This window comes from Durio zibethinus, chromosome 22 (assembly GCF_047325235.1).
Source record: "Durio zibethinus cultivar Kanyao isolate XHJ-2024 chromosome 22, ASM4732523v1, whole genome shotgun sequence".
NCBI lineage: Eukaryota > Viridiplantae > Streptophyta > Magnoliopsida > Malvales > Malvaceae > Durio > Durio zibethinus.
This window is the reverse complement of record NC_143183.1, coordinates 19,026,579-19,050,788: the sequence shown is the minus strand read 5'-3', so window position 1 is coordinate 19,050,788 and position 24,210 is coordinate 19,026,579. Positions and strand designations below refer to the sequence as shown.

Here is a 24,210-nt window from a genome sequence, read left to right as displayed (position 1 = left end):
AAAAATATAAAGTAAAAAGATAAAAAGGAAACCCAATAAGAAAATACAAAATAAAAAAAAAAAAGCAAAGGTTTATTTTTAAAAAAAAAGAAAAAAAATGATGGGATGACATGTGTAAAGCAAAAATGGTAAGATTTATATATAGGATTCATAAAAAGATATGGCAAAAAAAGATAAAAAGTTCAAATAAGATATTACGTCTATTTATTAGATAAAAAAAATAAAATCGTTACTTTGTTAACATAATATATATACATAAAAATAAATATAAAAATAATCAAATTAAATTTTTTATACTCAGAAAAAGGTCCAAAATTTGTTTGACATAATTCCGATTTCAAAAAAAAAAAAAAATTGACCTATTGGAATTTATTAAAATATAAATATATATATATATATATATATATATATATATATATATATATATATATATATATATATACAAACGGTATCAATGCAAATCAAATCTTATAGAATACGAATTGTTTTTATTGTCTTTACTTTTATTGATTTATATTTTTACAAAATATATTAAAAGAAAATTTTAAAGTTAAGAAAAAAAAAAACCAAATTAGAAAAATATAAAATATTTATATATATAAATATAAAATTAAATAAATAACTAAAAATATTTTTATATATACTTGAGGTAGGGTAGAACATCTAAACACGTCATTGATCCAATTATAATTTAAAAATATATATTTTGATTTGATATTGATTTTTTTAAAAATATGCACATGTAATGGATTAGAGTAAATGTAAACCAATTGAATATGAATTGTTTTATAATCTCTATTTTCATTAATTTTTTTATAATATTTGTCTAACAAAAAATAAAGAATAAAAGTTTTTAAACAAAAAATTAAGTTAGACAAGAAGAATTTAAAATTTTAAAAATATTTATTAAATATATAAAATGAAAAAATAATAAAAAAATTCAAATACATGATATATCTTTGATATCAAGTAAATTTCATAAAAAAAATTAAAATCTAAAAAAAAATTTATTGAAAATTTTTTTTAAAAAAAGCAAAAGGTACAAAAAGTCCCAACTAAAATTTTAAATCTTTTAAAAATATTTACTGAATATTAAAAAATATAAAAAATGCAAAGAAAAAAAAAGTTGCATCAAAGTGGCACCATAAAAAAAAAATCGTATATTAGCAAAATTTATATATAAGATGATATCTGGCTCCTTTTTTCAGCGTGACCCATTTTTTTAGCCTTTTCAAAAGGAAAGGGTTTTGATTTCTTTTATTTGAAGGCCAAAGCCCAATATAACAGCTAATAAAAAGTTCGATGGAATTTTCATATTAAAAAAAAAAAAAAAGGACCCTTTTAAGATATAAAGGCCCAAATGAAAACTATGAACAAAATCATTATCCACACATTCCTTTCTTTTTCCTTCACAAAAACAGGCAGATAAACAAAAACCGAAAGACAGACAAAGCAACAATGGCAACGTTGGTTACTTTGGGAAGTAGTTCTGTTCTTCGATTCCACAAACCGGAGCCTCTAAGGACAAGGCCATCTTCACAACTTCTGGGTTTTGTTACTTCTCAACTCAGCGGCCTCAAAATCTCCTTCAACATTCCTGACGTGGCACCTGTAAAACCCATATCCTCAACTTTCGCTCCTACTCTCCAGCCTGTTGCTCGTAAATCCTTTCTCTTTTTTTTTTTACTCAGATTTTTTTTTTCTGGGTTGGTTTCAATTTTGCATGTTTCTTTTTGTTTTTGTTCAATCATGTGAAATTTCATTGTGAGATTGAAAGTTAACAATTTTGTAATGCAAGTGGGTGTTTTTAGGAGAGTGGTAGTGAAATTTTCTCTGGGTATGTTGACTTGAATGCAAAGGTTAAATGAAAATGTGAACTTGATTGGTTTAAGTTGCATTTGGATAAATATATAGAAGACAAAAACACCAAGCTAAAATCTTTGAATTGTTTGAATTTGACAATTTCTTTTCAATTTTGTATTGGTAACCTCCTTTCATTACATAGCATGCTAGTTCTGTGCTGGAATCTGTTATTAATTAGAGTTTATGAAATTAAAATTCATGTTTTCTTGTGTGAGTTTGTTTAATATATTGGCCCTTTGAGATGAGTTTCGAACTTTTGAGGAGGGAGCTTTACTTTTTGTTGGTTTAATGTACTGTCTGTGGAGGAATTTTTGTTAATTTGGTTGGAACAGTGGGTAGAATTGAGTGTTGGTGATTGGCTGTGATTGGTTAAATGTTCCAGACTGAATGGAAATTTATGGCTATGGGAGCTTTAGAATGCTGGTCATAACTTCCTGTCGAATTTAGAACTAAAGATCGAAGGGTAATGAAGGTGAATTTGATGGCTATTTCAGTTGTTATTAGTGATGAGGATGTCGCCTTTTTTGAAAGAACGAAAAGGGTGGGGGTCATTCATTTTGTTGATTTTAATAGAGCCATTTAATTGATTGGTGGAAAATGAAGAGTGATCCATATCTTGATCAATCTTTTCAGGCAGAGTATGCCCTTTCACCGGAAAGAAGGCAAACAGAGCTAACAAAGTTTCCTTCTCAAACCACAAGACGAAAAAATTGCAGTTTGTCAACCTCCAATACAAGAAGGTGTGGTGGGAAGCCGGTAAGCGCTATTTAAAATTGCGTTTGTCAACAAAGGCATTGAAGACTATAGAGAAGAATGGACTGGATGCTGTTGCTAAGAAGGCTGGGATAGATCTTCGCAAGGAATGATAAGGGACCTGATTTTTAGATTCCAGTTGTAGTTGGAAAATTATTTTCAAGAAAACAAAGTCGTCGGTAAAGCTTTTGCTAATTTCTGTTCTTTTCCCCTTATTTTGATTCCATCTTCTTATTCAATTCTTATTAGCCTGATATCTTGAATACTGTTGTTGAAATGAGAATATCATGATTCCCCGTATTGCTGTATTTGTAAAAACAGAAGTCAGTTGAATTGGTGAATATACTTTTGAGTTTTGATCCAGCTGGCTTCGGTATCCATCTTGCATTGCTTTGGGTATTAAAAGTGCCCAACTATCGTATGCATCAAAGAGGAACAGATTCGGACATGACTAAGCATAGAAGGTTGTGCTTGGTTAAACATCGAGATTTGGCATAATTGCTTATGAATTGATACAAATGCATAGTTGAAATTTCAGTTGCAAAAATCTATATCCTTTCATGCATGATTACAGCTGCATATGTAGTTCAGCTAATTGAGAAATTTCATCGACTTCCAACAGCAACTATGCAGGTCCATTAATCTCTTAATATTCTAGAAGCAGTCTGCTGTTCCAGGATCAAATCATCTACTGAGTAATGGTCAGAGATGAGCCGGTAAATAGATGAGGTGTTATGGCCTTCCCTGTAAAGCAAGGAACAAAATCATTAGAATATCATCAGAAAACAACATCAGTCAGAGCTTAACCAGTACATTGTTATTAAAATGATTAACAGAGAAAGTGCTGTTACATGTCAGTTATGAAAAGACTGACGAGCTCTGGAGGAACATAATCTAAGGAAGGATTCGCAACATGAAGTAGAGGGGCACAGTTGCCGGTTCCATGATCCATGCAATCTGAGAATTCCGCAAAATCCATCAGTTCAGATGGAGATCTCATTTCATTCAGCAAGACCTGTGGATTGTTTGGGTGTAGTGGACATAACTATGCCGCATTATACAAAAATCATCAATAGATCGTAAATTCTAAAGAGAATAGTCATTTTTGATAAGGACTCTTGGTTGAATGACTTTTAATCTAACAATTAAAGTTGAAAGGATCTTTTATTGAACTAACATGCCTTGTGACAGCCCGCAACCACAACAAATGCAACCGCAAGCCTTTTTGCAGCAAGAGCAACCATATTCAACCTAACAGGTCCTATGACTACACCATTGGCCATAACTGCATAAACTCCAACAATAACCTATAGAAGAAACTTTCAGATTTGAATCAGCTTAACAGCATCCACAATATCCAATAACAAGGTGGAAACACAGCAAAGTTGACAGTTACCATGTTGACTCGAGAAATCATTGCAAAATTGCAGAATCAGCTATCAATGCTGTTTGTATTTCTTTTGCTGCAAACTCTTTTGCAAGAACATGGCCCTGATACCTATTATTGATCAAGAAGCAATGAATCAGTAAACTTAATCGTGGGATATTGGCTTTTCCAAGCTATAAAGGATCCGATTTATAGTTTTGTGTACCGACTTTGGAGCACCCTCGGCAACAAAAACCTGAACCTGAAATGACCCATTTTTCTTCGTTGCAGCAAGCAGGAAATTTCTCACCGTTCATGAACAACCGAAAGTTTATACAACTTCACTGAAGAATCAAGGTAACTAGTCAAAATAATTTAACCATGCAGAAACATTAACGAAGTAAGAAACACAGAAACTGAGGCAAAATTAAATAAGCAAATGGCAAGATTATATAGTACTATGTGAAGCAACTGTAGTAAAAATTATTTTTGATGAATATGCTCCACTACTTGTTCTGCAATTTGTCCCTGACAGTTCTTTATATCTTAAATGAGGTAATTAAACGCCTCTAGGACATAATTCTTCAATTTCAAACTCTCATTTTAGCAGCTGCTGTGAAGGATGAAACATACCATAGATATAAAAAATAAACCGTTTTGGCCTATAAAAATAAACATGCCATTGATATAAAAATAAATGGATATAGAGGTTGCATGTTCCTTTTCGTTTACACTCCCACAAATTGCAAGTCTTGGAAGCTGTTATTGAGTCTGGCAAGCGCTCAAGGAATGCAATGTAGGGGAAAGCAAATCAGCAATAGTTGAAGTGAGCAAATCATGAACATCATATTTGATACCAATATTTTGATCATCGGTGCAAGTTGATATTCCCATTCCTCCAACAGCGTTTGCGATGACTGCAAGATTCACTTCCTTAATGATATGAAAAACTCTCCTCATAATGTTTCCAACAGCAAGCTCTGCAATTTTAATTCATGGGAACAGTTTTGCTATAGAATATATATTACAAACTTGAAAAAATAAACTGCAAGTCTGCGATGGTTAAAGACAACATTGAAATACAAATTCTTATCCCAGCTTTCCTTGTATGCAATAACCAACTGTCAAATATCACAATTTCTTTAAACTTAGGGCAATAAACAGCATATTTTCACCTAAAGAAAGACAGCCATGTACATAAATTCAGAAGATATTTGAATATGCACCAGTTAAATTACTCAAAGGAGCTCTCAACTATTAGCATAATGAAGGTTGATATGTATCGGAACAATCTGCATTTATCTTGAATGGATATCTAATCTTTTTACCAACCATGGAGTCAAATGCCCAGGTGGGGATATCTAAAATTCTAAATGTTAAATTTAGCATAATAACCCAAGAATAACCATAAAATAATGCTTATTAAAGTTAAAGCATACCAACAGGATTTGCTGCAATTAACTTCACTCCGACATCCCTCACTGCTGGAATGAGAGCTCCAGCCTGGTTAGCAGATGACGTCTTGTGCTATGATATCACTGACCTATGCAATTCTGCTGTGAAGAGAACAGTTGTGTCTGAACCCTCAATTCTCCTGCCACCATAATTGATCAAAACCACATTAATGCTATTAAAACCCCACGAATTATAATCCAAAAAAACTCATATATTGCACAAAAACTTGATAAATCTAACCTTTTTTGAAGCTAGGAGACAAGTTCATTCACGAGGACTTGGATGCCTTGCATCTTCGGACCTTTTCTTTTCTTTTCAATATTGATTGTTACAAGTTTGGAGTGAAATACTTTTCTCTTTTTTCTTTGTTATTCTCTTTGATAAAAGAATGTAACTTAAGGAAGAAGAAAGGTATTTCAAAACTAAATTACCTAAAAAAATTTTCATTCTAAAAACTTATAAACTTATATTAGGGTTTATTTGGTTTTTGCTAAGATTAGAATTAAAAAAAAAAAGAAAAAATTTTTGAAAGGCAAAACATTTTTTGACTTTAGATTTATTTTAGGGCTTTGAATAAAGCGCTTAAGATATTTGTTAGGGTTTCAATTTCTTGAACTAATGTTTAAAAAGTCTTAGAAAAACATGTAAAATGAGAATTTAAATCCCACCATCCCAGATAAAAATCTATATATATTTGTTGACAGGTGAAATCATCTCTTAAAATCAATTATATGACCAACTTAACTAATTTATTTATTTTCATATAAGGGAGGTGAATATCCTACTAAATAATTATTAGCCCTAACGAAAATAGACCAATAATTTTGGTTTCTTTAATTCTCTTCAAATTGGTGTAGAAAATACACCAATATTGAAACCCTAATTTCCTAATTTCCCTTGCTGCAGTTATAATTACAAACAAATTACATACCTTTTGTATTACAAGCATACAAGATGAACTTGGAATGAAATTATATATATTTAAACTCATATAATATGAAGCAACTCACAGAAACATACCATTCTGTTCTTTTTTGTTTTCTTGTAAAAACTTTTTCCACATCTATATATGCTAGATAACCTAAGCTAAGATGTACAAAATGACATGTCTCCAAATTACATACAACAATTCACACATGGCTAACAGTGAACAAAATGTGCAGATAAAGCTGTTTATCTAAAGGGTTCAATTGGTGCAGATTCTTCAAGAAGAGCAGCAGCCTCAAAGCATTCTGCAGCCTCTAGTGCTGACGCACTAATATCAGACTTGTAAAGCAACCCCAGATTGTACCAGGCAGCCGGGTTTGTTCTGTCGAGTCGAAGGGCGTCGGTCAGAAAACTTCTAACTATGGGCATTGATTGACCACCTAGCTGTCTAAGGATGCAAGCAGTAGATATCAAGCTCGGAACATGTGTCGGTTCAACATCTAATGCTTTCCTGTATGATCTCAGAGCTTCCTGGTGAAACCCCTTAGCTTCGTTAAGTAAACCTAACAAAATCACCACTAAGTTTTAGCTAACAAGATCACTCACTGTCTAAAAGACTACCGATTGCAAATACTCATAAATATCAACAACCCATAAACTATATATAACTGAAAATGAGTTCAGAGGAGAATGATTAAAGAAAAGTTCAAACCAAAGCTTATATTAGAAGATAACTATGGGCATTGATTGACCAACTAGCTGTCTAAGGACTTAACAAAGTACTTTGGTGGTGCAATCCAAGTGCAGTATTCTTTCTTCCTCTGATAAAAGTGAAACATGAAAAAGTTGCTAGAAATCATTTTCACAGTTATGAGAAATGATCTATAAGCTATAGTCAACATATATTCAAGTACAAATGATTAGGCTGACAAGTTGAGAGCAAACACCAGCAACTTTTATGTAATAGACGTTACCAATCGAGATATTGAGAATAATTTATTAACAAGAGATAAATGAAGTATGTGCATACCGGTAGAGTACCATCTAGAAGCAGAAAAAGGACTGATAGCCTTGGATTTTGACAGACAGACCTCAGCATCCTGCCACTGCGACAAGCTTGTATACACATTAGCTAGATCATGCCATGTTTCAATTTCCAAGCTTCTATCCCTCTTTCCCTTAGGCTGTGAGGAATAAGAAGAGCACTTAGCCAAGAATCCTTTTACGGACTTCTGATTTTATCAGTTACATGCTAGTGCAATTCTCTGACTCAATTTAATGAAAGCTTCTACAGTTACATAAACATATGGATGATGTGATTAATATCTTTTGAGCTAAAATAATAAAAAAGGCCATGAACTATACCACTTTTCTTAAATAAACTCCTATACTTTTATTGTACTCAAATAAGGCCTTATCCTTTGATGTTAAGGGCTTACTTGGATGCAAATCAAAAGTTAAGAGCTTATTTGAGTGCAATAAAAGTACATATAAGGGCTTTCTTAGATAAAGTGGTAAAATTCAAAGGCCTTTTTATTATTTTAACCTATCTTTTGCAACATTAATATGCGTGAGGATTAGAACCTACAACACATTGTCACTCCTATTGAACTGAAATTATCATACAAAAAAACCTCAGTTTTATACTGCAACCCATTCAACACAAATCAAACTTTTGTAGATTTTAAGTGGCTTGGAATAAAATGCAACCATCTCACTCTGGAAACAAAAGATGCATTGTTAAGCATCCAACCTAATACCAATTGGCAGTAAGTGGAGAGGCCCAACTTGAATATAAGACTATAGGAAATTTGATATTTATTAGATGTGGGATAAACCACTTTAACAAGCATAAAGTTCCAATCTTTTTACATCATATTTAGTCCAATGTTTTGCATGGCTCTCATGGTCAGGAGCATCCATGCACAGTAGGCCACTTCTCTGTTTCAGCACTAGAAATGCAGGGATGACAAAGTAATAGATGCTCAATAATCTCTTTATTATGTGATTGATGATAGTACTATCAACTAGACACTTAAGGTTACTATGAACATTGCTGAGAAAGCTATATACTTATCTCCAAGTGACAAGTTCTTCTATTGAAGAGGAAAGTCAATTTATTTGATTTTTCACTTCCTTTCATAGGCTTGCCAACCAGTTGCAAGTTTAACCCTTTTGGCCAAATTCAACTTCAAAAGAATAAACTTGATAAAATGGTATGTGCAACCTACCTTTAAAAGTTTCTTCCCAGCACCTGAGCTTTTATACTGAACTTGGAGAACAGCAAGAAGATGAGTGTATGTCTCAACCGCATTTTTTAACTGGCCCTGAGCAATCTGAAGTTTAGCTTTGGTTCTCAACAGTTCTCCTTGATCCCACTTCCCAGTTTGGTCAAGAGCAGCATTAATTACTGTCTCTGCATCAACATACCGTTTTTGAGCTGACAATATCCGAGCCAAAAGGACATATCCTTTAACACTAGACCCTGCTTCAAGTTTCAACAGCTGCTTTGCATAATAAAGAGCAATATCCATCTTTCTCTGCTCAGCATTTTCTAGACAAAGATGGAATACAATGTACGGATCCCTTTCTTTCATCATCTTTTCTGCAGTTTCCAGCACCTCAAGTGTTTCAGACTGCTTCAAAATCCTCTGAGAATCAGAAGAAACCAACCGAATTTGAGCTGACAATAACACCCCCAGTAAGCAGTTCGCTTTACTCACCATCTGTCCACATCTCCCATTCAATCCAGTAAGGGCTTCCTGTGCCCAATTTATCCCTTCCTCAATAGAACTCACATTCTCCCCACAAATTTTTGAGGCTAGCAATAATTCCAGAATGTAGTCTGGGTTGTCTCTGCTATTCAAAAGATTCTGCAGAAGATTCAAAGCAATTATGTCCTCACCTTCCCCATAGTAGCAGAGAGCCAAAGTACAATATTTTTCTTTTCTATTCATGATCTCTGGATGCAGCTCTTCAACCTGATGAGCTATGGCTCTTAGCTCCCCTGAAACCGATAGAGCAAAAGCAAGATGATCCAAGATTGATGGATCCCATCCAATCCTTTTGAGAGCAAACTTTCTCAGTAGAATTAGTAATAAAAGAATAGCCTCCTCTATGTTGTTTCTTGGCACAAAGGAGCCTTCCATCTGCGAACGGAGGGTTGGAGGGCTTGCTTCAGCACCACTGTATAAAAGCAACACTGCAAATTCCTTTTCTAGTTTTGCTTTGGTTCCTGTATCAAGATTCCAGTAATAGAGGAGAGCCCGACGGTACGACAAGATAGCTTCTTGGGGATCTCCTGCAACTTTCCATAGCTCTGGAAGCAATTCCACAGCTTTGTTCAAAATTTCTGGTAATTTACAATCTGTAAAGAAGTTGTCGGGCAGGCCTTCTGGCAGTGCAGATTCAACAATATCCAAAATAACTTTGCATGATTGAGCAGCTTCTGTAAAAATATCAGGAAAAGAAAATAAAAATGTGACTTTGCAGTGATGATTATCCACTGAACCATCAAAGATGTCTAGAATGTCTGTCTTTCAGTTTCTATTAGGTCAGTGAATTAAGTAGTATTGCATGAGAGATCTTCAAAAATAAATAAGTAAAAAGAAAATTGAGATCATACCTCCAAACCTTCCAAGGTGCTGTAATGATTTTGCTTTCAGAAATATAGCTTCAAGAAGTAAGCTAACAGCATGCATAGACATAGTTGGAACAGCATCACTTTGTGAGTGGCGCCGGTTTTGTTCGCATCTTCTAGAAAGGGAGACTTTCATCTTGGAAGTCACTGCAACAACATCTATTCCTTCAAATACATGAAGTGCAGCTTCTATATTTCCTTTTTGATACTCAAGCCGTCCTAACAACGCCCTTGCTTCCTATAAATTTAAACTATTTGTTAGCTAAAGCTGAGCACTGCAAATCAATCTAACATAGCTAAATCTAAAGATCGAGAGAATGCAAAACACAATTAAAAAAATGCTAAAAGCGAGAAGAGAAAAAGTTGAAACCCAGGAAACAAAACTTTTGATGCTACCAGTACCAACCTCGTAGTTCAGATAACCACTCTCACGAAGAGATGACTCAGCTTCTTCAATATTGCTATTGTCAACCTTCGTCTCCACCATCTCACCTGCTCTAGACGAGTAACCACTCACCGAATAGTCCCGAGTCGCTAGGGACTCAGAGGAAGCAATAGTATCATCAACTTTTAATTGCTGTCCTGACCGGATGCACTTCATCATTTTCTGAAACCTCCCTCGAATACTAAATCTCTTCTTACTTATCCAATCCTTAACTGCCATACCCTTGTATTACACTGGAAATCCTTCAAAAATAGCATCAAGATAACAAACCATCCAAAATTAGGAGCATCTCAATAACATAAACATCATAAAATGCATGCATTATTAGCTTGTGAGATACAAATGAAGTTGTTCGGTGAACTCTGAAGCCAGAAATGCTCAATTATCTACCTGAAAGGAAAACAAAATTAACCTCTGTATGCTAAAGAAACAAAGAAGAACTCTTGGTAAGAGATTTAAACCACAATTCCAAATCTTAGCACTCTCTAAATACTGGAAGCCTTGAGCTCTAAAATTCTGAACCAAGAATTTAAAGTCCGAATCACATGTTGAAACAAGAAAAAACCCACCTATTTTCCTGCAGCCCAGTTTGAGAAAACCACCATAACCGCCCAGGTACTGGGCTTAAACAGCCAATTTTCTCATCAAAGATAAAGAGTGCAACTAAATAACAAAAAACCCAGAAAATTCAACTCAAACATGATGAATTCCGAGCAACCCACATCAAAAAAAAAAAAAAAAAACACTAAAATTCCAATACCATACACTGAAAGCTACAGTTGGAGGTAAAACACAGGTGAATATAATCACCCATTTACATAATCATACAAAGAGAACAAAAAAATACAAGTGTGGTTAAAAATAACTAAAAAGAAAGTACCTTTCCATAGCAAAAAACATTGATTGAGCCCACCAGACACCCACATCACTGTGCATCTCCACAATTCACCCAAACCAAAAAAAGGGTCCTTAATTTTTCACTTGCAAAGCAAGAATCCAAAGCAAAGCTTTCAACTTTTTCTTCTTCTCCGGTTTACCATCTCATTTTGGACTAAAGTCTTGATTATTATGTGTGTTTTTTTGGTTATGAAGTTTCATACGGTGAAAGTATGAGTGCGTTAAATGTAGCAGCAGGTTTTTGTCCTAAAGGTGTGAACAAAAAGAGTCATAACCAATGTACCACTGAAAAATTTTCTTTTCAAATTTAAAATATAGAAAAGTCAGTTTCTTGGAAGGAATGTCCCTGTCCCAGTTTGAAATCTTCTCCTACAATGCTATGCTGACAGCTGCTGGCTCCCATGGTCCATGCATTACAGATACTGCCTCTCTGTCTCTTGCTCACTGCCAAGTCTTCTACCATTTTAAATATAAATAAGCAACGAATTTATGGTAACATTGTTATTTTTTTTTTTTTTGGTAAGCGGTAACTGTTAGAAAAATGGGACCCAATTTCGTATAATTGATTTTGGATCAATTAAAGATTATGAATTTTGATTTTTTTTTTTACACAGAACCTTGTTACTTAATACAAAGAAGTGAAATTATTTTAGGGTGGTATCGTAAATTAAGAAAAAAAAGAAGAAAAGCCAAAAAAAAAAAAAAGAGAAAAAAGAGTTGATTAAATGAAACTCAATTCATGGTACGATTGAATTAAAATTTTATCAACAAATTTGTGATTCAGAGTTTTATATTTTGAACGATAAAAATCAGGTTTGAAGCTCTTTATGAACAAATCTAATATGTATTTATTGAGTCACTTATTTTGTAAAATTTTTTCAATTGTCTCTCTTTAATTATTGATTAGCTCTAGTTTAGCTAGAGAAGAACTTTGTATATCTATTATTTGATAGTGAAGTTTTTTCTGGTGGTCTGTAATTTTTTTCTCTACATTGAAGGGTTTTTCACGTAAATTTTAGTGTGTTTTATTTTTCATGCATTTTTTATTATTGATTGTTGTCTATTGCTATGGGTTTATTAAGATATATTGCTTCTGCATGATTGTATTTATTGCTTCAGGCCCAACAAGTGGTATTAAAACGAGGGTTATTTTGAGACATTGATATAAAAACAGCCCAAAACAAAAGTAAATTCTGTTTGAAATCATGAAAGGTGATACAGGTTTCATAATAAAATTAACAGCATCAAATTATTTAATTTGAAAGCCTATGATGAAAGATCATTTATACTGTAAAAATTTGTATGAGCCGGTATTGAGTGATTCAACTAAACCAGCAGATATGAAAGATAAAAACTAAAAGAAGTTAGGCAGAAGACACTGGTTACAATCAGAAAATGGGGTTAATATCAGCATATTTTATCATGTAATGCAGAAGACAGATGCCCACAATGTTTAAAAAAATTTAATAGCATTGTATGAGAGAAAAACAGGTATGAATAAAGTTATGCTTGTTAAAATGCTTGCAACTTTATACTACAAGGATAGACGATCTATTACAGAGCACTTGAGTAATTTTTAAAATATATTTAATCAAATAACTACTATAGAGCTTAAGATGGATGATGAAATGAAGGCATTATTTTTTTGGGTTCATTGCCAAACAGCTTAAATACTCTAGTTGTAACTGTTCTTAATTCAACTCTTGATTATAATGTAATATTGGAGATGGTTAAAGAAAATATGCTTAATGAAAAAACAAAGTTAAAAGATGTAGACCCTGGGAATCAAGCTCTAGTTATAGAGAATACGGGTAAAACATCGACAAAGGTCAAAACTTAAAAGGACATAGTAAGTCTATATATAGATCCATGTCCAGAGATAAAGTGAAGTGTCTCCATTATGGTAAAGCAGGTTATATAAAACGACACTGTAAAATCTTGAAGCAAGAGTAGAAATATGAAAAAGATAAGAGTTCAGATAGTGACAATGTTATAGCAGTGATTTCAGATAGTGATTTAATTACTTTGATTTGTACACATAGTGATTGTAATCATATTGGTGATCTCAACATTGAGTGGATAGTTGACACAAGAGTGACATATCATTGTGTTTCTAAGAGAGAGCTGATTACAACTTACAAAGCAGGAGATTTTAGTTGTGCCAAGATGAAAAATAAAAGTATGTCACAGATTGTTGGGATTGATGATATTATTGTATAAACTAGTACAAGTTATATGTTGACTTTATGAGATGTCAGACACATTTCAAATATGAGAATGAACTTACTTACTATTAATATCCTTAATAATGGAGAATATGATAGATGACAAAAGAGTGAACAGTGAAAGCTTTTTAAAGAATTTATAATAGTTGCAAGGGAAAAACTATGCTGCATAATGTACAAGATATGGATACGATTGAATGGCAACTAGATAAATGCCATTGAGGATGATGCTTCAGCACACTTATGGCATAAAAAGCTAGCACATATGAGTGAGAAGGGGTTACAGGTTTTGGTAAAACAGTCTCTCATTCTCTTGACCAAAGATATGTTTCTCAATTTATGTTATCATTATTTGTTTTGTAAGCATCGTAGATTTTTTTTTATAAGAGTTCTTAGAAAAAAATAAATTAAAATTAATTTATTCTAACATATGTGATCCCATTGAGGTTGAGTCATTAAGTGATAACAAATATTTTATTACTTTTATTGATGATGTTTCACATAAGATTTGAGTATATGTGTTGAAAAATAAAAGCTAAGTATTACAGTATTTTCAAAAATTTCATGTCATGGTAGAAAAGATGACAAGATTACCCTTGAAGTGTTATTCGAATTGCTAATGATAGAGAATACACATATAAAGATTTTAAAAAGTATTATTCAAAGCATGAAATCAAACATGAGATGATAAAACTTGAAACACTACAGCATAATGGTGTAGCTAAAAGGATGAACCATACCATTATGAAAAAAGTCAGATGTATGTTGAGGATGGTAAAATTACCAAAACTATTATAAGGTGAAACAATCAACACAGCTTGTTATTTGCTTAACAAATCACCATTAGTTCTTTTGGGTTTTGACATTTTTAAAAAAAGTGTGAACAGAAAAATATGCTTTATACTCTTATTTAAAAATTTTCAGATATAAAGCATTCATGCATATACCGAAAGAACATAGGTCAAAGCTTAATAGTAAAGTCTTATAGTGTGTGTTTGTAGGATATAGTGATGATAAATTTAACTATAGGGTATGAGATCTAGTGAAGAGAAAGACATTCAAAAATAAAGATGTGATCTTTCATGAAAAAAAACCATCGTAGACCTTGAAAAAAATATGAAGACTACATAGATTACTGTTAAGTGGGATGTTTCAACATCAATAGGGGTTTCACAGGAAAAAACTACAGATGGTGAAAATGAGCAAGAAACAAAACTTGAGGATATGAATGAACCAGTCATAGTTAGTGATAAGTCAAATGTAATTAATTTTGAGCAGAAAGAGCAATCCTTTTTACCTGAAAATGTTGAGCAAGGGAAGCTACCTTTGAAATTATGTGGTATAAGGTTTTAGCCTAGAAGATCTATTAGAGAGCACAGACCATCTATTTTGTATCCAAGTTCAAATTTTATTTTAGTTATCAATTAAGAGAAGACAAAGAGCTTTCAAGATGTACAAGTTATTCCTGATAGAGAGCACTAGTTACAAGTAATAAAAAAAAAAGATGGAGCATTATCAAAAAATGATACTTATGATATTGTTAAACTTTCAAAAAGAAAGAAGTCATTAAAAAATAAATTGGTATTCAAGTTGAAAAAAGATAGTGACAAGCTAGTGAGATACAAAGCTTGATTGGTGGTGAAAGATTTTTCTCAAAAATCAGGCATCAATTTTGATGCAATCTTCTCTCCAGTCATGAAGATGAATTTCATTCTAGTGGTATTGAGATTAACAACTAGTTTAAATCTTGAGTTTGAGCAACTTAATGTCAAGACTGTATTCTTGTATGGTGACTTACAAAAAGACATTTATATGAATTAGCCTGAGGGTTTTGAAATAAAAGGGAAAGAGCACTTAGTTTGTAAATTAAAAAAAAAAACTTGTATGACTTGAAACAAACTCTTTGACAGTGGTACAAAAAGTTTAATTTTTTTATGGTGAATCACAACTATAAAAGAATAGTAGCATATCCTTATATGTATATCAAAAAAGTTTTTGATGGTAACTTCATTGTTCTCTTATTATATGTTGATGATATGTTGATTATGGAACAAGATGCTAGTATAGTTCACAAGTTAAAAGAACAATTGTCTAAGTCATTTGATATGAAAGATTTAGGTCCAACAAAGTAGATTCTCGGTATGGACATTATTTGGGATAAAAAAGCTAAAAAGCTATGATTATCATAAGAAAAATATGTTGAACGAGTGCTTAGTAGATTCAACATACAATATGCTAAATCAGTTAGCAGTTCACTTGTCAACCATTTTCATCTAAGTAAAAAATCTTATTTGATGTCTAAGAAAGAGTAACTAGCTATGTCTAGTATTTTTTATTCTTTTGCAGTCGATTCTTTAATATATCTTATGATTTGTACACGACCTGACATTGCTTACATAGTTAGTCTAGTGAACAGATTTTTTTTTAATCTAAAAAAAAGTTCTTTGGGAAGCAATAAAATAGATTTTTAGATATTTGAGGGGCACCTCAAAAATATACTTGAGTTATGGAGTTTCATAATCAGTTCTAGAAAGGTTTACTGATACTGATATGGCAAGTGATTTTAATGGTAAAAAATCTACTTTAGGGTGTTTGTTCACTTTTGCATGAGAAGCTGTGTCTTGACAATCTAAGTTGTTAAAAGTGTGTTGTTTTGTCAACTATAAAGACTGAGTATATTGCAGCAACTAAAACAGATAAAAAAATACTTTGGATGAAATATTTTTTTCTTGAATTATGGTTGAATTAGAAAGAGTATGTGATAGTTTGTAATAGCCAGAGTGTTTTAGATTTGAGTAAGAATACCATATACTATGTTAAAACAAAGAACATTTATGTTAGATATCACTAGTTATATTCAGTGATTGAGGAACAATAGATGCTATTGAAAAAAATTCATACTGATAATAATGTAGCAGATATGTTGACTAAGATACTTTTTAAGAAAAAGCTTGAGCTCTACAATAACTTGACTGGAATAAATTCATTGGCCAAGATAAGTTTCAAATGAAACTGTTATGGTAATGAATCTCCTCTTAATAGGGTTAGTGGGGGAGATTGTTAGGGAAATGAGGTCTAACCCCATGTTTTAGACCAATCAAAGGCCATAAGCATTGGTTTTTTTTTTTACACAGAGCCCTAGCTACTTAATCGAAAGAGGTAAGACTATTTTAAGGTGGTGTTGTAAACCAAGAAAAGAAAGAAAAAAATCAAAAAAATAAAAAAAGGAAGAAGGGAGAGTTGGTTGAACGAAACTCGATTCGTGGTCCGATTGAGCTAAAATTTTGTCAATAGGTTTACGATTCAAAATTTTACATTTTGAACGGTGAAGATCAGGTTTAAAACTCTCTAAGAAAAAATCTAGTGTGTATTTGTTGAGTCACTTATTTGATGAGATTTCTCTAATTAACTCTAGTTTTAGCTAGAGAAGAATTTTGTATATCCATTATTTAATAGTGGAGTTTTTTTTTGTGGTCCTTAATTTTTTTCTCTACACTAGAAGGCTTTTCATGTAAATCTTAGTATGCTTTATTTTTTGTGTTTTTTATTATTGATTGTTGTCTATTACTGTGGGTTTGTTATGATAAACTACTTTTGCATTATTGTGTTTATTGTTTCAAGCCTAACAATAACTGTGTCATTTTTTTAAAAATTTAGATAAGTTATTCAGTCTCTCAAATCAGAGTAAAATGTATCATATCTGATAATTTAAGACAAATGATTATAAATCATGTATTCAAAATGATTCTAACAAACAATCACTAACAAGACTCAAATCCAAAAAAATATTACCAAGATTTTTCTTCAGTAAGACAAGTTGTAGCTTATTACCTGACAAAAAAAAAGTTTGAAAAAAAATTACTTTCTTTATCTCAAATTATTTAGGTGATATTAATTTTTATTTTAAAAAATTTTAATTTTAATATTTTATATTAAAATTAAAAAAATTTATAAAATTAAAGTTTTATAATTTTTAATATTAAAAATAAAAAAATTATATAAAAAAATAAAATTTTAAATGTAAAAAAATGACATAATTTAAAAAAAAATTAAAAATAAAACAGAGAGAAAAAAATTATTTACTCTTTCTGTTTTGCTGAGAACAAAAAAAAATCTTTAAAAATTTGTTGCAAATCCAGATTCAATTATTTCATGCCATCAATTTTTAAAAAATAATATTTAATAAATTTATAATACCAATATTGTAATTATTTTCTCCGAAATAAGATTTCCTTTGTATCAAAGAAAACTATTGGGAAATGTGTGTAGTGTTTAATGTTCTGGATGTTGTACGGTTAATTTGGTTTTTTTTAATTTTTAATTTATTTCTAAATTTTTTACCCAATTATATATTTAACTAAAAAATATTATGCATTTAAATTTTATTAAATTCTCAATTTTTAAATATAAATTTGAATGATTTACCAATTAAGCCAAGATAATCGACGGTTACTTTGGTTTCTGTTCAATCCAAACCATTTCATTCTTTTTTTTTTTTGCAAGAGATGTAGTGTACGACAAAAGTCAAATCTAGTGTAGCATTTTTTCGTAGTTTACTTAAAGTGAAAAACCTGTTCCCACGCAGCAAATTACAAGGTAAAGCTCCAACCTGGTCAGTTAGGCTTAGGATTTAGCCCATCAATATTCAAAAGTGATCCAAAAGTCTAAAGTCCTCCCCCGCCTCATGCTTCTCTTTGTCCAAGAAAAAAGAAAAGAAATAAAGTTTTCTTTGCTCCTTTCCCTCTCAACTCAACCCCCACCAGGAAAAATATTAACCAAGGTAATTTGGTTGGTTTTGGAACCCAACCTCACAATTTGGATTAGATCAATTCATGAATCGGTAAATCTGTCTAAACTCAAAAATTTATTAGAAATTTTAAAATATTTGAATACAAATATTAAACTTGTTAAATAAATTTAGATAAATAAATAAAAAACTATTAAAAATAGAGCGAAACTTAGATTTTATCATTTAAGAACAAACTCAAAAATTAAAAAATATTTTTATTATTACGGAACAAAGTCAATTTATTTTATTTTTTATAATGGATAAAACTCATTTGTTTTATTACTCATAATAAGATAAATTTATTTTTTTATATAAAATAACAATTTAATTTTAAATTATATTCAATAAAATTAAATTAGATCCACAAATAAATAGCTCATAAATTTAGTTAAAATTAATTAAATTAATAATTTATTAAAAATAAAAAAATTATTTTCTTTAATTTTAAATATAAGTACTTTAAGTAAGTTTAGATTTTATTATTACATGTAAAAATAGATTTGATAATAAATGATGCCTAAAAAATAAAACCGAATCAAGCTTAAATTTATTTAAAATGTTAGAATATTATGCTATGTCCGACCCAAACTTAGCCCATGAGTAACTCTAATTTGGATCCCTCTTTTTATTTTTTTGTTCATATTTTTATGTTTTAAAATTATATTTTTTAAAATATCTAAAATTTTTATTTTTTATATTTTTAAAAAATATATTTTATATTTTTATTTTAAATCATATCATTTTTATTTTTTTATTTTTATATCTTATTTTTAAAAATATCTTATTTTATCTTTACATTTTATATTTTATATTTTATATTTTTATTTTAAATCATATCATTTTTATTTTTTTATTTTTATATCTTATTATCATATTATATTTAAAATTATCAAATCTACAATAATGTTATCCACATTTTGCTTGATAAAAAGTTTGTAATTTTCTTCTTGCATGTTCTTAAACAGAATTATGGTACGGAAAATATTTATTTTGCAAAGTGGTAAATGAGAGCAAGGATGGAATCATGATTTTTAATTTGAGGGTGAAAGTCTTAGGTATTGAACGCATCAAATAATTTAATGCAATAAGTATAAATTAAACAAAAAAAAATCGTGACATTAAACATTTTTCATAATTTGAACTATATAGGAAGATTCTTCATTGCATAAAATTTATTTATGATAATTTTTTCAGCAATTCTACACAAGTCAAGAACCCTAACATTAAAATGCAACTGCTCGTAGTTGAACTTTGCAATCCAAGTTTGTAATGCTAAACTAGATTTACTGTGTGGATTAACATCTTTGCTTGAAGCTGTTGGAACTTGGAAGAGGCTTCTTATATCGATATAATGTCGACACTTAACAGCTGATTTTTTTTTTTTTTTTTTATGATTGAGGTTGTGAGGATTGAATTCATACTAGTTTTATGGAGGTTTTTTTTTCAAAAGTTAAACCCAAAACTATATGTTATACTTAAATTACAAAATATAAAAGTAGGTGGGTGCGTGGGATTTGATAAGAGATTAAATTTATTGCTAACATGTAGTCTTTCAATTTCAACAAAATCTTTCACATGATCTTATATAGGAAGACGCATAACAGTATTAATTTAATTAAACAAACACTCATTTCGGATAAATCCATGCATGCATGGATGCAAGCAATGTCAAGCTTATAGTTTTAGTGGTGTACAATTCCGCCACCCCCACCCCCACCAGCTCCAAAACCACCGCCACCTCCAAATCCACCACCTCCACCTACCCCTCCACCGAAACCACCACCACCACCGAAACCACCTCCACCTCCGGCACCACCTCCAAATCCACCACCTACGCCACCTCCAACACCACCACCTTTTCCAATCCCACCTCCAATGCCACCACCTTTACCAAAACCGCCACCGCCACCAATACCACCACCCTTCCCAATTCCTCCGCCAAGTCCTCCACCTTTTCCTATTCCTCCACCAAGTCCACCACCCTTTCCAATTCCACCTCCAATGCCTCCTCCCTTACCAATACCACCTCCATAGCCACCACCCTTTCCTATTCCACCACCAAGACCTCCTCCTTTGCCAATCCCACCACCCTTCCCAATGCCACCTCCAAATCCGCCACCCTTCCCAATTCCACCACCAACTCCTCCTCCTTTGCCAATTCCACCACCAAGGCCTCCGCCCTTGCCAATTCCTCCACCAAGTCCACCACCTTTTCCAATGCCACCACCAAGTCCACCACCCTTACCAATCCCACCACCAAAACCACCTCCTTTCCCAACTCCACCACCAAACCCTCCGCCGGCACCACCACCAGCTCCTCCACCAAAACCGCCCCCAGCACCACCACCAAAACCTCCTCCAGCACCTCCACCAGCCCCACCTCCAAAACCACCCCCACCTCTGGCACCAAAGCCACCAGCCTTTTGGATAGTTAGGAACTTCTCATCGTCGTTCTTTTTCGTACTCACCACATTTCTAGCAACAACATTCACTACAAGCACATTGAAGCAAAGCAAAGATAACAAGACCACTCTTTTAGTTAAGCTTACCATTTTTTTCGAGTTTTAGCTTCGTTCATGAGAGCTTCAAAATCTCAAATGCTTTTATAAGCCAATTGGATTGCATTAAATCATCTCAACAACAAACCGTTTGCTGCATTTAATAGGCAAATAATAATCTTAGCTACTACTATCAAGTATCCAACAATTTCTCTTGGTTAAGTTGTTTTATTCGATGAAAAGTATTTGTGGATTGTGATTGATTTATCTCTTATCTGACACCAATTGCCAGCCAGCTCACATGGTTAGGTTTTCTTTGCTCATCTGAGTCGACCCTTCTTGTTACATCCGTACTATAAAACTTAATCAATTTCACATGGTTAGGTTATATGTATTGGCCTTTAAGGCATGGCATCATGCATTATCTGGTCTGTAAAACCAAAACATGGATTGTTCTTATAGATCATGGTGATTTTTTTTTACTTGAAGACCCAAAATAACGTTTAATCAAAATGAAATTTAGTTTCTTTTTTTACAAAGGAGTCAATAGTCTCAAATAAAAAAAATTTATAATTGCTGAGATTTGAATCTCAGTTCTACTAGATGTCACCACATAAGCTGTTGTGGGGTGTACATGATTAAAAGCAAGAAAATTTTTAAAATTTTTTTTCTTTAGACACCCCAAAAAATTATTTTGGATACCGTAAAAATTGGAAAGTAAGAAAATCTAAAGTAAAATTTTTCCTAAACACCTTCAAAACAATTTTTGGACATCCTTTCCATTGAAAAAAATTAATAAATCCATCAATAGTATTTTATATATATTATAAGTGGATATCATTAAAAAAAAATTATTGAATCCATCGCTACATATAAGAACAATTTCATAAACCGATTAAGTTAAGCTCTAACTTCTAATTCAATCATCACACAAATTATCTTTGTTTAGGTCACTTAAGTGACAGTTAATAGACTGTATTCGCCATCTCTCAAACTATTTATTGAAATACTATCTAGCTAGCTTTTCCTCAAGAGAGAAATTAACTTTAGTACTTTCGTATCACAAGATCTTACATCAATTTTTTCAAATGTCAAACATATATAATCACAGGATATTCGACTCAGCTGAATCTAAACCCCTCTATGTTTATAGTACAAGTATTGGCCGCTCGAGCATTGACCTATGTTTCAAGATGTGAGCGACGGGAAACAACTAGTCACATTATATCTATGAATCCGATGACCCTTTTGATCAAAACCAGAAATATTATATACAAACCACATAATCCAACATGCAGCAAAGTATGGCGGAAGCTTATGCCATGCCATTCAACAGCTTGATGGCTATGTCTATCGATGTTTTTAGCCATCCACACAAAAGAAAAAAGGAAAAAAAAAAACCGTTTTTCAACCTTGGAATATCTAACAAATTAAATTCTCCTTGCAAAACCATTTTATGAGTGTAGCATCGACTAGCCTTGGATTAACCTTGTGGTCTAGATCTCAGTCGGCAAATGCATGAAGTAAATGCAAATGGGGGTCCAACCTCAACCAACCCTTTAAAATGGAAGAGGTGAAACTGTCATTTTGGTACTAAACTTTAATTTTCAAAAAGATTCAAAACCCAAAAGTGCTTGGCTGTTGAATGTGTATGAATATATCCATGTGCGTGGTTGATAGAGAATTTATTGCATGTCAAAGGGAGAAATTTTTTCAAGAAAAGTTTTTGCTTAATTTCTTTGTTATTATGGCTTTATAATTAAGCTCAGGGGTGGAGCTAGATGGGGCAGTAGGAGCCATGGTCCCTCCAAAAAATTTTTTATCTTCTTTACTATATAATGATCAGTCCCGCTAAATTATTATTTTGATCTCTTCTTTTTTGAAATTATTGTTTGACCTCGCTTTCATCAATTTCTTCCCTTTGTCTCTGATTAAGCTTCTTAAAAGGAAAAGATATGTAGCTAAAGCATCATTATTCAAAAGCTAAAGCTCAAGGTTTCTTTTTCTTTTTTTTTTTTTTTGATACAAAGGGTGCAGCTTGAAAATAAAAAAAGAATTATAAATATTAAAATTTAAATCTTAAATTTGTTGGACATCATTTTTTTAAAATGATTATATGAATCAAAAGAATTGAACCCTAAATTAATTTCTTGATTAATTTTCATGTAAATGCAAACATGCCATGATCTCTCTTTGGGATATTTGATATTTTCCTACTACTTGTCTCTTAAAGCTATCACCGACGTCATTAATTGAACGCAAAAGGAGCTGTTGGATCAACTTATCCCATTACTAACAAGATAATCATATTTACAATATTGTATCACTTGTCATAATTAATTGTCTCATTTTATATAAATTTATAGTGAACAAATGTAAATGATAGACTGAAAAAATTTTCAATTTCATGATTGATCAAAAAGATTGATCACGAACATAATAAGACCAAAATGTTATAGATCATATGCAAAAAAATAAAAAATAAAAAACTTGGAAATTGAAGCCAAAGAATTCTTTATCCATGATCTCAAGATCCTTAGACTGAACAAAACTTATGTGAAATTATTTAATTGAAATTGTGAAATTTTTTTTAAATGATTTAATAAAAATTTTAATATAAAATCTAAAACAATAGATTGATAAAGTTTAATGTAAAAATAAATAATATGTAAAAAAATTAAAAATATTATTTATGGTTCAAATTTAATCGGTACTTATAAAACGATAAAAGTTTTATCAATATTTTTATTAAAAATATTTATTTAATAAATATATCAAAATTTATTAAAATTTTTTAAATTTTACATGTTTAATCTATGTGATGAAATTATTTAATTTATTAATTTTTATTTTTATTTACTCATTTTTAATAAAAAATTTTCATAAATTTCACTGTGTAAATCTTTTTCCCTTAGACGTGCGAAGTCCAACATGCCGTAGCAATTCACTTAATTTGAGAAAAAAAGACTCCTGCAAAATGACAACTAAAAATGGATTGCGATTTAAATTTCAGAGATAACATATTAATTGGCCTTCGTTGTGAAATTAATGTGATTGATTCAGCTAAACTAACCTGTAAGGAAAAGAAAAAAGCCTGAGTTTGCAAAAGCAAAGAAGGGGGCCAAATTTAGTTGTATGAGGAGGATAGACCCTGTTCCTCAGAATAAATGGTCAAAGATTTTTCATGATCTTGTTATTTAATGGTACTATATTTTCTCAATCTCTCCAGCTCCAGCCATTGACTTTTAACTACTTTAATGCCTCAACTTGACTAAAGGCCCATGTTTCTCCAGAGTCGTCTCCCGTGAATAGGTGTTGGGCTTAGATAACCGGCATCAGACCCGTCCCCAGC

General features: G+C 31.6%; 3 protein-coding genes and 1 pseudogene across 7 annotated transcripts; 1 reads left to right on the top strand and 3 right to left on the bottom strand.

The window, feature by feature from the left end:
- Positions 1 to 1,370: 1,370 nt before the first annotated feature.
- LOC111306737 (large ribosomal subunit protein bL28c-like) lies at positions 1,371 to 2,979 on the top strand. Its single transcript, XM_022904585.2, has 2 exons — positions 1,371 to 1,660; positions 2,497 to 2,979. The coding sequence occupies exons 1-2, from the start codon at positions 1,459 to 1,461 to the stop codon at positions 2,727 to 2,729; spliced, it is 435 nt and encodes a 144-aa protein (XP_022760320.2). The 5' UTR covers positions 1,371 to 1,458; the 3' UTR covers positions 2,730 to 2,979.
- A 108-nt stretch (positions 2,980 to 3,087) lies between these two features.
- On the bottom strand, positions 3,088 to 4,310 carry LOC111307148 (uncharacterized; annotated as a pseudogene). The gene is made up of 5 exons (XR_016331909.1): positions 4,213 to 4,310; positions 4,013 to 4,114; positions 3,794 to 3,923; positions 3,468 to 3,573; positions 3,088 to 3,360 (listed from the first exon to the last, which is right to left on the bottom strand). The product of XR_016331909.1 is annotated as an uncharacterized LOC111307148 (transcript).
- A 2,087-nt stretch (positions 4,311 to 6,397) lies between these two features.
- On the bottom strand, positions 6,398 to 11,685 carry LOC111306736 (protein NPGR2-like). 4 transcript variants are annotated; one of them, XM_022904583.2, is made up of 6 exons: positions 11,330 to 11,643; positions 10,411 to 10,682; positions 9,990 to 10,242; positions 8,596 to 9,812; positions 7,395 to 7,548; positions 6,398 to 6,927 (listed from the first exon to the last, which is right to left on the bottom strand). In XM_022904583.2, exons 2-6 carry the CDS (start codon positions 10,666 to 10,668, stop codon positions 6,611 to 6,613), a joined length of 2,199 nt encoding a protein of 732 aa, XP_022760318.2. In that variant the 5' UTR covers positions 10,669 to 10,682; positions 11,330 to 11,643; the 3' UTR covers positions 6,398 to 6,610. The 4 variants fall into 4 exon arrangements, with proteins under 4 accessions (XP_022760318.2, XP_022760316.2, XP_022760317.2 ...); XM_022904581.2 differs by having other exon boundaries at positions 10,411 to 10,691; positions 11,330 to 11,642; XM_022904582.2 differs by lacking the exon at positions 11,330 to 11,643 and adding an exon at positions 11,019 to 11,272 and having other exon boundaries at positions 10,411 to 10,691.
- Positions 11,686 to 19,873: 8,188 nt separating this feature from the next.
- Positions 19,874 to 21,094, bottom strand: LOC111307147 (uncharacterized). Its single transcript, XM_022905168.2, has one exon. It carries the CDS (start codon positions 20,910 to 20,912, stop codon positions 20,043 to 20,045), a length of 870 nt encoding a protein of 289 aa, XP_022760903.2. The 5' UTR covers positions 20,913 to 21,094; the 3' UTR covers positions 19,874 to 20,042.
- Between the last annotated feature and the right edge of the window lie 3,116 nt (positions 21,095 to 24,210).